Source organism: Armigeres subalbatus, chromosome 1, assembly GCF_024139115.2.
Source record: "Armigeres subalbatus isolate Guangzhou_Male chromosome 1, GZ_Asu_2, whole genome shotgun sequence".
Classification (NCBI taxonomy): domain Eukaryota; kingdom Metazoa; phylum Arthropoda; class Insecta; order Diptera; family Culicidae; genus Armigeres; species Armigeres subalbatus.
In genome coordinates this window covers 34,832,902-34,845,085 of record NC_085139.1, presented here as the reverse complement: position 1 = coordinate 34,845,085, position 12,184 = coordinate 34,832,902, and the positions used below count along the sequence as shown (strand labels likewise).

At 39.2% G+C, this 12,184-nt stretch overlaps 1 protein-coding gene across 13 annotated transcripts; it reads right to left on the bottom strand.

The window, feature by feature from the left end:
* Nucleotides 1-4,391: 4,391 nt before the first annotated feature.
* LOC134223885 (short neuropeptide F-like) lies at nt 4,392-11,153 on the bottom strand. 13 transcript variants are annotated; one of them, XM_062703115.1, is made up of 13 exons: nt 11,002-11,153; nt 8,643-8,738; nt 8,473-8,568; nt 8,304-8,414; nt 8,148-8,243; nt 7,979-8,089; nt 7,808-7,918; nt 7,636-7,746; nt 7,464-7,574; nt 7,293-7,403; nt 7,108-7,218; nt 6,937-7,047; nt 4,392-4,652 (listed from the first exon to the last, which is right to left on the bottom strand). In XM_062703115.1, the coding sequence occupies exons 1-13, from the start codon at nt 11,096-11,098 to the stop codon at nt 4,594-4,596; spliced, it is 1,332 nt and encodes a 443-aa protein (XP_062559099.1). In that variant the 5' UTR covers nt 11,099-11,153; the 3' UTR covers nt 4,392-4,593. The 13 variants fall into 13 exon arrangements, with proteins under 13 accessions (XP_062559099.1, XP_062559144.1, XP_062559116.1 ...); XM_062703160.1 differs by lacking the exon at nt 7,108-7,218; XM_062703132.1 differs by lacking the exon at nt 7,636-7,746.
* Between the last annotated feature and the right edge of the window lie 1,031 nt (nt 11,154-12,184).

Here is a 12,184-nt window from a genome sequence, read left to right as displayed (position 1 = left end):
TTGTTGCCTCACGTTTCAGGCGGTTGCATAGTTCTGCCTTTGCAAATGTTCGGACGACAATGTCCACGTCATCCGCGGAACAAACAAATTGACTGGATCTGTTAAAAATCGAGCCCCGGCTGCTACACTCGGCTCTCCCCATGACACCTTCTAACGGAATGTTGTAAAGCAAAAAATCGATATATGATATCATATTTTAGTGCAAAATATTGATATTGTCGTCTGATCATTTATCTTTTATATCAGTCATGTCCATGTCTCATTTTGCTATCTAATCAACATTTGATATTAGTGAGCTATTTTCGTCTACTCGGATAAGGATGGTGATCGCTCGAAAGTACTACAGCTTGTCGCCTTCCTTGTAGGTCATGATCGCGTCCTTCAACTCCTCTGGTAGCGGTACTATTTCCCCGATTCTGACTATAAGTTCGTGCAGGCATGTGGCTAGCTTTCCCGGACCCTCTTGATGAGCTCAGCTCCATTACCATGCTTACCAGCTTCTTTATCAGTCTTTAGATGTTGGATGGTATCCCTTACTTCCCTCAAGGTGGGGGCTGGTTGGCTTCCATCGTCGGCTGAACTGACGTAGTCATTTCCTCCGCTACTTTGACTCTTACTCCCTGTACCCTAGCATATTTAAGTGTTCCTCCAAGTGCTGCTTCCACCTTTCGACCACCTCGTCCGTCAAGATGCTCCTATCCTTATCCCTGAACATCTCGACTCGCGGCATGAAGCCTTTGCAAGATGCCTTGAGCTTCTGATAGAACTTGCGTGTTTCTTGAGAACGGTACAGCTGTTCCATCTCCTTGCTCTCCAGGTTCCAGACGGCATTCCTTCTCCTAAAACGGGCGGGTTTGCTGTTTGCAACGGTACACATTACTTAGCATTTGCCACAAAGATGTAGTTAAATATGGGGTGGCTAGAATTAGTATAAAAAAAAACTTATTTCACATTTTTTAACACTCGTTTAGAGCTAGAAGACACACTTTATACGACGAAAAACTTCGATACGCAATCAGAAGTTTTTTTTTTATATTTATTATTTATTTATTTATTTGGTCTTCGAGAGGATCGCACAGACTGACTTATTCTAATTCCTTAATCTATTTTTAAAACATTGTTTAGACATAGTAAAATCGAAACGATCACTAACTACATTAAACGCCCTTAAACAGGAGCACATCGGATTGTTATACCCATAATTGGTTCGGTGTCTGGGAACGATAATAAATTCTGACTGTCGTAAATGGCGCTGAGGCACGCTTAGAAAGATGTCCTGTAACAAAGCGGTGCAATCTATATTATTCTGCAGCACGTCAAAGATAAATAGTTGCTGCAGGCGTTTCCGCCTGTCGGAAAGCAGCTCCAAGCCAATCAAACCGCAGCGTTCTCTATAGTCGGGGAGGTGTATAGGGTCGTTCCACGGAAGGTTACGAAGTGCGAAGCGCAGGAACAGTTTTTGTACTCGTTCAATACGAATAGTTTGCGTGGTGTGATACGGAGTCCAAACAGGTGATGCGTATTCCAAAATACTGCGAACTAGAGCACAGAACAATGACTTAAGCGCGTACACGTCGGTTAGCTGCTTAGCGTTACGGCGAATGAATCCGAGCACGGAAAAAGCCTTGGCGGTGATAATAGCGATATGCTCATTGAAACGGAGTTTGCTGTCCATAGTAACTCCTAGATCGCGAATAACTTGCACACGTTCCAAATCCATGGATTCCATAGAGTAACGGTGATGAATAGTATTGTGTCTTCGCGTGAATGTAATTATTTTGCATTTTTTTATATTCACCGACATGCCGTTTTGTTTGCACCACCTTAATAGCTCATCAACGTCATTCTGCAGTATGAGACAATCCAAGGCAGATGATATTACTCTGTACATTTTCAGATCGTCCGCAAAAAAGAGTTTTCCGGAAGATATACGGTGACACAGATCGTTGATGAACAGAACAAAGATAAGCGGCCCCAGGACGCTGCCTTGTGGAACGCCGGAAGGTATAGCTAAAATGTTAGATCGTGAGGAATTTAATCTAACAAAGGCTTTCCGGTCTGACAGATACGAGAGGAGCCAGTCCATAATCCATTCAGGGAAACCAACGTGTTTTAGTTTTTCTATGGCATATACATGAGAACCGGTGTCAAAAGCTTTTGAAAAATCTATGTAAACTGAATCGACTTGATTGCGTCGTTCGATCTCACGAAATAGCACGTTGGTGTAACACATCAAATTTGTTGTGGTGGAACGGTTTGGGACAAATCCGTGTTGGTACTCGGAAATTACCAGTTTTGAAGCATTCATGATTATCTTGTGGACCAGAGACTCGAGAATCTTACCCAAACAGCAGAGGATTGAGATTCCGCGATAATTATCAACGTGGTTCAAACTGCCGGATTTATGAACAGGAATCATGAATGCAGTTTTCCAAAAGCTCGGAAACGTTTTTTCATCTAAAGAGCGGTTGAACAAGAGAGCAAGTGGTGCAACCAATGAAGTAGCACAGTTTTTTACAAGTAACGGTGGTAAACCATCAACTCCAGATCCCTTGGATACATCTATTTTTGACAACTCCCGAAGCACATCGTCGTGAGAGAGGTTTATAGGTGGTAGATGAATACTATGATTTGGCACGTCGCTGAAACATCCAGAAGTCGGTTGAGGAGCATCTGAAATATATACGGTCCGGAAAAATTCCGAGAAAAGATTTGCTGCTTCTTCGGGTGTACTAGCAGTTTCATCGCGATATGACACGTTGTTTGGTATACCGCTGCTACATCTTTGAGCTTTCACGTGCCTCCAGAACATTGATGGATTTTGTTTCAAATCAGATTCCAGTCTTATCAAGTATATCCTGTAGGTTGCTGATAGAAGCTCGTTGTAAGAAGATTCAACAAGGCGGAGCATTTCTCGGTTCTCGGTCGATTTGTCGAGAAAGTAGCGATTGCGAAACTTTCTCAGCCTATTCCGTGAATTGCGTAATTCAGCTGTCCACCAAGGCTTTCTGCTAATGCCATTTGACGAATGTTGGCGACGAGGCACATGTGTATTCAGAACTTCAAACAGTTTGTCGTAAAACAGGGACACACTGGCGTCAACCGAGTGACCGCTGAGATGATTTACCCAGTCTATTGATGACAGTTCGGCGTTAAGCAAGTCAAAATTGCAATGTTTAAAGTCCAGTTGCATAGTGGCCTCAGGTAGCGCATGGGCGGTTGTTGGTCCACGATGATCGATCTGCAGTACGAATGGGGGATGATGATTGTCGGCCTTTAAGATTGGAAGAGGGGGTTGCAACATTTCGATACTGTCAGGAGAATTCGAAAATGCTAGATCAAGTAGATTTCCGTTCGGGTTGGCGAAGGGGTTCAGCTGCACGAGACCACATGTTGAGGTAGATTCCATTAGAATCAGTTCAGATTCGCTTGAGGCGTTTGTTGGCAGAAATCCGTTTATGTCTTCGTCGAAATTCCAGTGTAGACGAGGAAGATTATAGTCACCGAGAATCAGAATGATGTCGTTGTCTGCTGATTTATCGGAGATACGTTGGACTGCTGAAGCATGTGTTGAGTAAGACTCAGAGGCTGAGTTCGGTCGTAAGTAGATGCTGCAGATGAATAGCGACCGATGTGGCAGTTTCACGCAAATCACCACTTGCTCTAACTGGGTACAATCTAATGAGACCTCTAAACATTGTAACCCGTTCTTCACTGCCACGAGAACACCCCCACCTCTTGAAAGTTCACTAGTTGCCAAGTTACGATCACAACGAAATATGGAATATTCGGACGTCAGCTCCGAGTTACTGATATCAGATCGAAGCCATGTTTCGGTGAAGATAATGATGTCGTAGTCGCAGGAAGACAACCTTAATTTCAATTCCGTTGTTTTGGTACGCAGACCACGCACGTTTTGGTAGTAAACAGAGATGAATTGATGCACTTTCTGATCATCGGCTGATGCATTGCCTCTGCGGAGAGGAGACTTTCAGAGAGAATTAGAAGTTATATGCAGTTTAGTTTGAGCGAATTAAGTAATTACACTACGTATCTGTTGATAAAAACAAAGTTGATTACAGTGGGGGTAAATGGAAAAATTATAAAGTCTTGTAACTGTGTAACTAGAAAGCATTAAATTCATCCATTCAACACTTCAGTAAAAGGGAGGGGGGTTTGTCATTTTCTTACGCTCCATATAAACAAAAAATAATTTGTTTGGAAAAAATCTTACAAGGGGGGAGGGTGATTTAAAAACCCGGAAAATATGCTTACGTAATTAGTGTACGACCCCTAAACTCTAATCTTGTCGTGACTGTCAGCATTATATTTTATAAATAGATAGATAGCAGATAGGTATTTTCTCTTGACAATATATTACAAACATTAAGTTTATTTTTACAAATTTATATATTTATGTAAAAAAATGTGACTTTTTGTGTAGATCATATATTCGTTGGTAGTGGACTAGAGTGTGGGTGCATGTCGCTCAGTTGATTGGATGTATTGCATCTAATCGCCGCATAAGCTTCAGATGCAGTGAATTTCAATACGACTCAGGTGAAGTGCAGTAGTTTGAGTCGTCTGTTCACATTAACGTCCGAGACCGAAGTTGTACCGACCAGGGGGCACTTGATCTTCAGGTAGATTGGCTGTTGATAAACAAAAGTTGTAACTTAATGCTTTTCAGATCTATGATTGGTTCGAAATGAATCATTTGCTTGAGAAACTGCATAAGTCCATTTTACACAATTTCGAGAAAACAACAAAAAACTGTTTTTGAACAAATTGGCACCGAACCTTTCGATTTCTTCGATACAGATCAATAGTTTTTGGCACAACTGTAACTGTAACACCCTGGGGCACTTTTAATGCAAAAACTGAAAGCAGTACAGAGTACTTTTTTCGTATTTTTTGCCAGAATACGTATTTCTTTTTTTTGAAGAGGATTCAGAATATATAAAAATCTCATTTTGGCCAAATATGTTACATATGCAGATTCTCAAACAAACGGTTCAAATATGGTGTGATAGAGTGACGAAACATTTTCAAAATTATCATCAAATCCAACGTTCAAGCTCCTAATACGAAATCTGGAAAACTCTGAGGTTTCAATCAAGCAATTTTAGCGTCAAAAGAATCACTGACGGAATTTCCGACATTGTTTTATTTCTCCAAGTTTTTTTTGACATTTCTTCAAGAATTCTGTCGGATTTTCCTTTAAAAAACCTCCCAAAATATCTCCGTAGATGAATCCAGAAATTTCTTTGGAAACTCCCCAAGACATTTATTTAAAAAATTTAAGACAATTTTTGGAAATTTCTTCAGAAATCGCTTTACAAATTCTTTTATGGTTTTCTTCAGAAATTCTTTTGGAAATTTCTTCGGAAATATGTAAGGAAAATCCTTCAGGTATGCCTGAAAGAATTTCAGTATGACTCAAATAAAGAGAATAATAATAATAATCTTTCGTGGATTACTTTCAAAATTCTTAAGGATTTTTTTTTTTGAATAATTGCTTAAGAAATTTATTTAAAGATTTTTCAAAATCTTTTCAGATTGTTTTTCCGAAATTCCTTCAAGAATTCATTCTGAAATTTCTCTTCAGGAAATTCTTCAGAAATTCTTTCGCGAACTCCTCCAGGAATAATTTATAAAATTCTTGAATATTTTTTCCCGGGATCCATTCAGAAAACCTGCAGAAATTTCTTTACTGAAACAATATCAAATTCCTTCAAATTCATCAAACGGAATTTCAAAAGGAATTTTAAAGAAACTTTCGTAGGAATTTCCAAATTAAATTTCCAAGGGATTCCTAAAAAAACTTTCGATGAGAATCCCTAGAGAATGCTGAAAAGAAATTTTAAAAGGAATCTCCGGAGGTCTATAGAACTTTCTGAAAGAGTTGCTTAGAAAACTTCCCGAGGAATGACCGAAGGATTTCCTAGAAGAATTTTCAAAAGAACTCCTTGGGGATGTTCTGAAGAAATTCCTGAGAGAGGGAGGAAATTCCAAAAGAACTCATAGAGGAATGTCTGAAATTCCATTACGATTTCTTGTAGAAGTTCCTTTGATTTTTATCGGAAATACCAATGGAAAATACTTCGGAAATTCATTCAGGAATACCTACGGAAATTGTCTTAGGAATATTTTCGGACATTAGAAAGGAGAAATATCTCGGTTTTTTATTTCTTGTAGGGATTCCTTCGACCATTCCTTTATGAAATAATTTAGGAATTTCTTTGGAAATCTCTTCAATAATACCTACGGAAATTGTGTCAGCTAAAACTTCAAAAATTGCCTTAGAAGAATTCCTTTTATGAATTTCCTAATGAATTCCTTTGGAAATTGCTTTAAGAATTCTTTTGAACATTCCTCTGGGAATTTATTAAGAAATTTCTTAAGACCATCGGATATTCCTTTAGAAATTTGTAACTCCAGGAATTATTCAGAATTTACTCCAAGAGTTCCTTCGTATATTTCTTCTGGAAGTCTGGAATATTTCCGTTAGAAACCCTTCCGAAAATTTATTTAGGGTTTTTTATTTAATTCTTAAATGAATTTCCGGAAAAAGCTTCCAACAAAATTTCCGGAATAATTTCTGCAGGAATTTTGGAAGGAATTATGTATGGTTTTACTGAAGGAAGTCCCAAAGGAATTTCCGGATACATTTACAAAGGCCTTTCCAGAGGATTTACCGAAGGGTTTCTGGAGGAAGGTTCAATCAAAGTGATAATGTGTCCGAAGTTATATTCAAAAGGAAGTCAAACAATTTAATCGATTGTGGATTTTCTAACTCAGATAGATAAATAGGTATTGCAACGACAACCAAACACTGAGTGCTTGTTGGATCGTGATATCACTTCACACGCCAGCTCGATCGGTAGAATCGCAAAGTGCGGAAGAGTAGTTTCTGTTTCGATTAGGACAATTTACCTTCAGCATTACGTTTCTCGATGAACCCATCCGGCTGGTAGTCTTCGGGATAATCTAGGTCAAGAAGCGAACGCTTGGCTTGTCCAAAACGCAGTTTTAACGAGGGATCTCCTGTAACGAATGATTATTTTTGGATATTTTATCTAGAGAACCTTTACAATAACAACTTACTCTGAGCATAACGCTTATCCATTAACCCATGTGACTCGTTGTCATCGTTAAAATCCAGATTTGTAAGTGAACGCTTGGCTTGTCCAAATCGCAGCCTGGTCGTGGGATCCCCTGTGACGAATGATCGTTATTGAACATTTTAAGTTGTTTAACAACCTTTGTAAGCTTTTGTAAGAATCACTTACTCTGAGCATAACGCTTATCCATCAACCCATGTGGCTGGTTTTCATCGTCAAAATCCAAATCTGTAAGCGAACGCTTGGCTTGTCCAAATCGCAGTTTTAACGAAGGATCTCCTGTAACGAATTATAATTTTTGAATATTTTATCTAGTGAACCTTCACAATATCAACTTACTCTGAGCATAACGCTTATCCATCAACCCATGTGGCTCGTTGTCATCGTTAAGATCCAGATCTGTAAGCGAACGCTTGGCTTGTCCAAAACGCAGTTTTAACGAAGGATCTCCTGTAATGGTTGATTATGTTTGGATATTTTATTTAACGAACCTCTACAATAACAAACTTACTCTGAGCATAACGCTTATCCATCAACCCATGTGGCTCGTTGTCATCGTTAAGATCCAGATCTGTAAGCGAACGCTTGGCTTGACCAAAACGCAGTTTTAACGATGGATCTCCTGTAATGGTTGATTATGTTTGGATATTTTATTTAACGAACCTCTAAAATAACAAACCTACTCTGAGCATAACGCTTATCCATCAACCCATGTGGCTGGTTGTCATCATTAAGATCCAGATCTGTAAGCGAACGCTTGGCTTGTCCAAAACGCAGTTTTAACGAGGGATCTCCTGTAATGGTTGATTATTTTTGGATATTTTATTTATCGAACCTCTACAATAACAACATACTCTGAGCATAACGCTTATCCATCAATCCATGTGGCTCGTTGTCATCGTTAAGATCCAGATCTGTAAGCGAACGCTTGGCTTGTCCAAAACGTAGTTTTAACGAGGGATCTCCTGTAACGATTGATTGTTTTTGGATTTGTTTTTTCGAACCTCTACAATAACAACTTACTCTGCGCATAACGTTTATCCATTGACCCATGGGGCTGATCCAGATCTGTAAGCGATCGCTTGGCTTGTCCAAAACGCAGTTTTAACGATGGATCTCCTGTAACGGTTGATTATTTTTGGATATTTTATTTAACGAGCCTCTACAATAACAACTTACTCTGAGCAAAACGCTTATCCATCAACCCATGTGGCTGGTTGTCATCATTAAGATCCAGATCTGTAAGCGAACGCTTGGCTTGTCCAAAACGTAGTTTTAACGAGGGATCTCCTGTAACGATTGATTGTTTTTGGATTTGTTTTTTCGAACCTCTACAATAACAACTTACTTTGAGCATAACGCTTATCCATTGACTCATGAGGCTGATCCAGATCTGTAAGCGAACGCTTGGCTTGTCCAAAACGCAGTTTTAACGAGGGATCTCCTGTTACGAATGATCATTATTGAATATTTTAAGTCATTTAACAATCTGTGTAAGCTCTTGCAAGAATCACTTACTTTGAGTTTCACGCTTACTCATCGACGCTTGCTGCAGCTCTGCATCAGGAAGTGAACGCTTGGATTGTTCAGAATGAAGTCCTTCCGAAGCATCTTCTGCATGAAATAATAATTCATAAGTTAAACGCCTTAAAATGCATACTACTCTAAATAAATCGTCAAACTGATGTGCAAGTTGCAAAATCATTATATTCAGTGCTGAATCCTTAACCTGATAAGTGCTTCCATGCATCTTGACAACTTTGAATGGCTTGTTCTCTGTAAATTTTTGAATACATAACAAGCTGTTCAAGCATTTGGAAGCGCTGTAAAACTACGCTGTAGAACTACTACTGTAATTATACATATTGTATTTATTTTAGTCCCTGAAATTTTCGGGACAACCGGTTGATAGACTTATTTTTAGGGAGTAGTTCTATGTTGTGCAATCTTACTGCGGACATTTTCGTTACTAAATGTGACGTAAAACGAATTTTAAACATTATTGACAGTCAAAAGTAAACCTATAAGAAGTCACCCTTAGAAACCCAAATAACTAAGTATTTAGTTGTTTTGTATCTTCAACAATTACCTCCAACTATTCTTCCATAGAAGGTCGTTCAAGAATTCCCTGAAGTATAGTTAGACATTGAGGTCTGCGCGCTCAATATCAACAATTGTTCATTTCCAGGTCATCCGAGAATTCGCTGGTGTATACGCCTTAAGGTTCTAATTGATTTACGGAATTTATTCGACATTATCGACATCAGGTCAGGTTAGGTCTTATCGTCATATCGATTCTGACCACTAACTGCTATTGATAAAACCGTGTTCAAACTATCCGTCATCAATAATATTCGGAACCGACAGCCGTCTCGGTATGGCCTAGAACGACTGAAGTTGTGTTACCTGAAGCTGAACGATCTCGAAGCTGTGTTACCTGAAGACGATGAGCTCGATGCGACGCCTCATGAGGACTGCTAGAGTACAGATGAAGTAGCTACCAATAACGGAGCGGAGAACAACATAGAGACCCGGCAGGACGTGAAACGCTAAAGACGGAAGCGGAGACAGCAGACCCGTCCTTTCAGGAGAAGAAACGCCACAGCCTGGAAGAAGTGGAGTGCGAGGGAATGGAACAGCTGTTTCATGTCTAAGAAACACAAAAAGCATCCCGCAAAGCGCAATGAGATGTGCAGTGATAAATGGAAGCATCTTGACAGATGAACGCGATGTGATCGAAAGGTGGAAGCAGCACTTGGAGGAACATTTTAATAATGCTAGAGTACAGGGAGTGATGCTACGTTTTGACAGGGCAAGTGAGTTGAACAACTCAGTTGAATTCAATTGACTTGAACATGTTCAACTTTCTTTTCGTTCAAGTGAATTGAATTAAGGTGTTTACACGTTCAGTTCGCGTTCGATTCAAGCGACTTGCTCAATTCACTTGCCTTGTCTAAACGTAGCATGAGAGTCAAGGCAGCGGAGGGGACGACTTCGACTTTTTTTGTCAACAAATGGGCATGAGCAGGACAGGGAGAAACTTCGAGCACCTTCAAGCTTTCATTGGATAGTACTAATGCTTTCCAATGAGCAGCTCGAAGTTATTCCCGTGTTGACAAAAAGGAACAAGCAGGACGGAAACAACTTCGAGCTACTTAAAGCTGCTCATTGGACAGCACTAATATTTACTGAAACTCGGCTGTGCCCACCTCGGAAAAATAAACAAAATGCTGAGATTTCGGTAAACAAAATGAAGTGTGTATCCAGCATTTCGCGCGCGGTAATGACTGCCGTTTTTTGACATATTTCTAGGCAGCCAAGTGTTAAAAAACGGCAGCCATTATCGTGCGCGAAAAGCTGGATGTAAATGTGGAGATTATTATGCTGCTAGGCAAGCGGGAGTCTGCTGGACAACAACTGACGGCAAAGTACCTCGATTACTTTGATTTTTGGTGGCTCTTCGTTGCAGTTCATGACCATGTCAAGCCTACTTTGATGCTTTCAAATCAATTCATATTACCTTTTCATAATTTACACCAAGTACAATTTCACTGCCACACAGTAAAGATACCAAAGATCCAACAGCTGAAAAACGAATAAAGCAGCTGCTAAGAATGGTATCGGAGCTTTGGTTTTCGGTAAAACAGGGGAGAATAAAGTCTCCCAAGGGATCAAGTCTCCCCACCTTTCCCATATCCAGCATTTCTCGCACGGTAATGGCTGCCGTTTTTTGACACTTCGCTGCATAGAAAAGTGTCAAAAAGCGGCAGCCATTACCTTGCGCGAAATGCTGGATATATTGATTGATAAAAACGCCCGAGAACGCAAACAAATTTCACCTTGAGTCATTGAGTTAAAGCACTACTGATTTACTTACCGGAACGCTTAACTTTGTCGGATTTAATGTTGTCCGTGCAATGAATTGCGCATGCCAGTAAGAGAACAAGTGCGCCAATGCTTGTAATCCTCCCCATTTTCACTTCACTTTACCTGTTTGACTGGAGCATCGGTTACTATTTATAGTACTGACCAGGAGTAAGAACTAGGGTCAGTAGGAATTTAAAATCAACCGTAAAATAGGTGCAACACTAATTGGCAAACACGGAAATAGGATATTTAACAAAATGATCATCAGTGTAAAGCGCTTTGTGCATACAAACAAAGGTTTAGTCACACTTTTGATTGTTCTGCAATTACATGCTTTAAAAGTGAGTTTAACTTTTGTGCACGCTTACAGATTACTATCTCTTTAATACAGTAACAGCCTGTTTAAGTCCTATAGAAGTTCTATGTTCTCCAATTCGTACAAAAGAAAATCTAATTCAAATAACCAAATTAAAAATCAAGGATGTTATCGATCATTTAGTGATTTGCGTTCGATCATTTAGTAGTTTGTTAATAACTCATTCCAGAAGCTGTATTTCAAAATGTGTTGTTTGGTGGACTTCTAGTTTAAATGTTTTTCTACAACTATGCCAAATGATTCGTTGTTAGAATTAAACTAATAACGGAGTTATAGCGCTAGTTGCAGTAACTTGAACTAAATTATTGGAATTTTGTTATCATTTAGTCTAAGCTACTGAAACTATAGCTATAACTCCGTTACTAGTGGAATTCAAACAACGAATCATAAGGCAGAGTTGTAGAAAAACCTTCGCACTAGAAGTCCACCATACAACACATTTTGAAATTCAGCTTCCGGAATGAGTAATTGACAAACTACTAAGTGTTCGAACGCAAATTACTAAATGATCGATAACATCCTTGATTAAAATTATATTTTTATAAAAAAAATCTTACATCTGATAACATCACTTCCCAAAGAAAAAAATGAAACATAATCGTCATATCGTCACCCAACCAGTAGATGATATATTTTCTTGCAAATTTTATTCTCTATAGGGTAAACCGTCCTATCGTTGTGGTATGTCCTAATGTTGCGGTAGTGGTAAAATAGTCCATTCTGGATATACTAGCAATAAAAATAATTGTGGATCAACCAAAACTCTTCGAATCAATCACTAGAACACCTTTTGTTTGACAAAATTCCGTTCAAAATG

Coding starts and splice junctions, on each gene's coding strand:
- LOC134223885 (XM_062703115.1), bottom strand. CDS start 11,098: ATGGGGAGGATTACAAGCATTGGCGCACTTGTTCTCTTACTGGCATGC. Junction 8,090..8,147: donor GGATAAACGTTATGCGCAGA/GTAAGTTGTTAT, acceptor CAATCGTTACAG/GAGATCCCTCGTTAAAACTA. Junction 7,575..7,635: donor GGATAAGCGTTATGCTCAGA/GTAAGTTTGTTA, acceptor CAACCATTACAG/GAGATCCTTCGTTAAAACTG.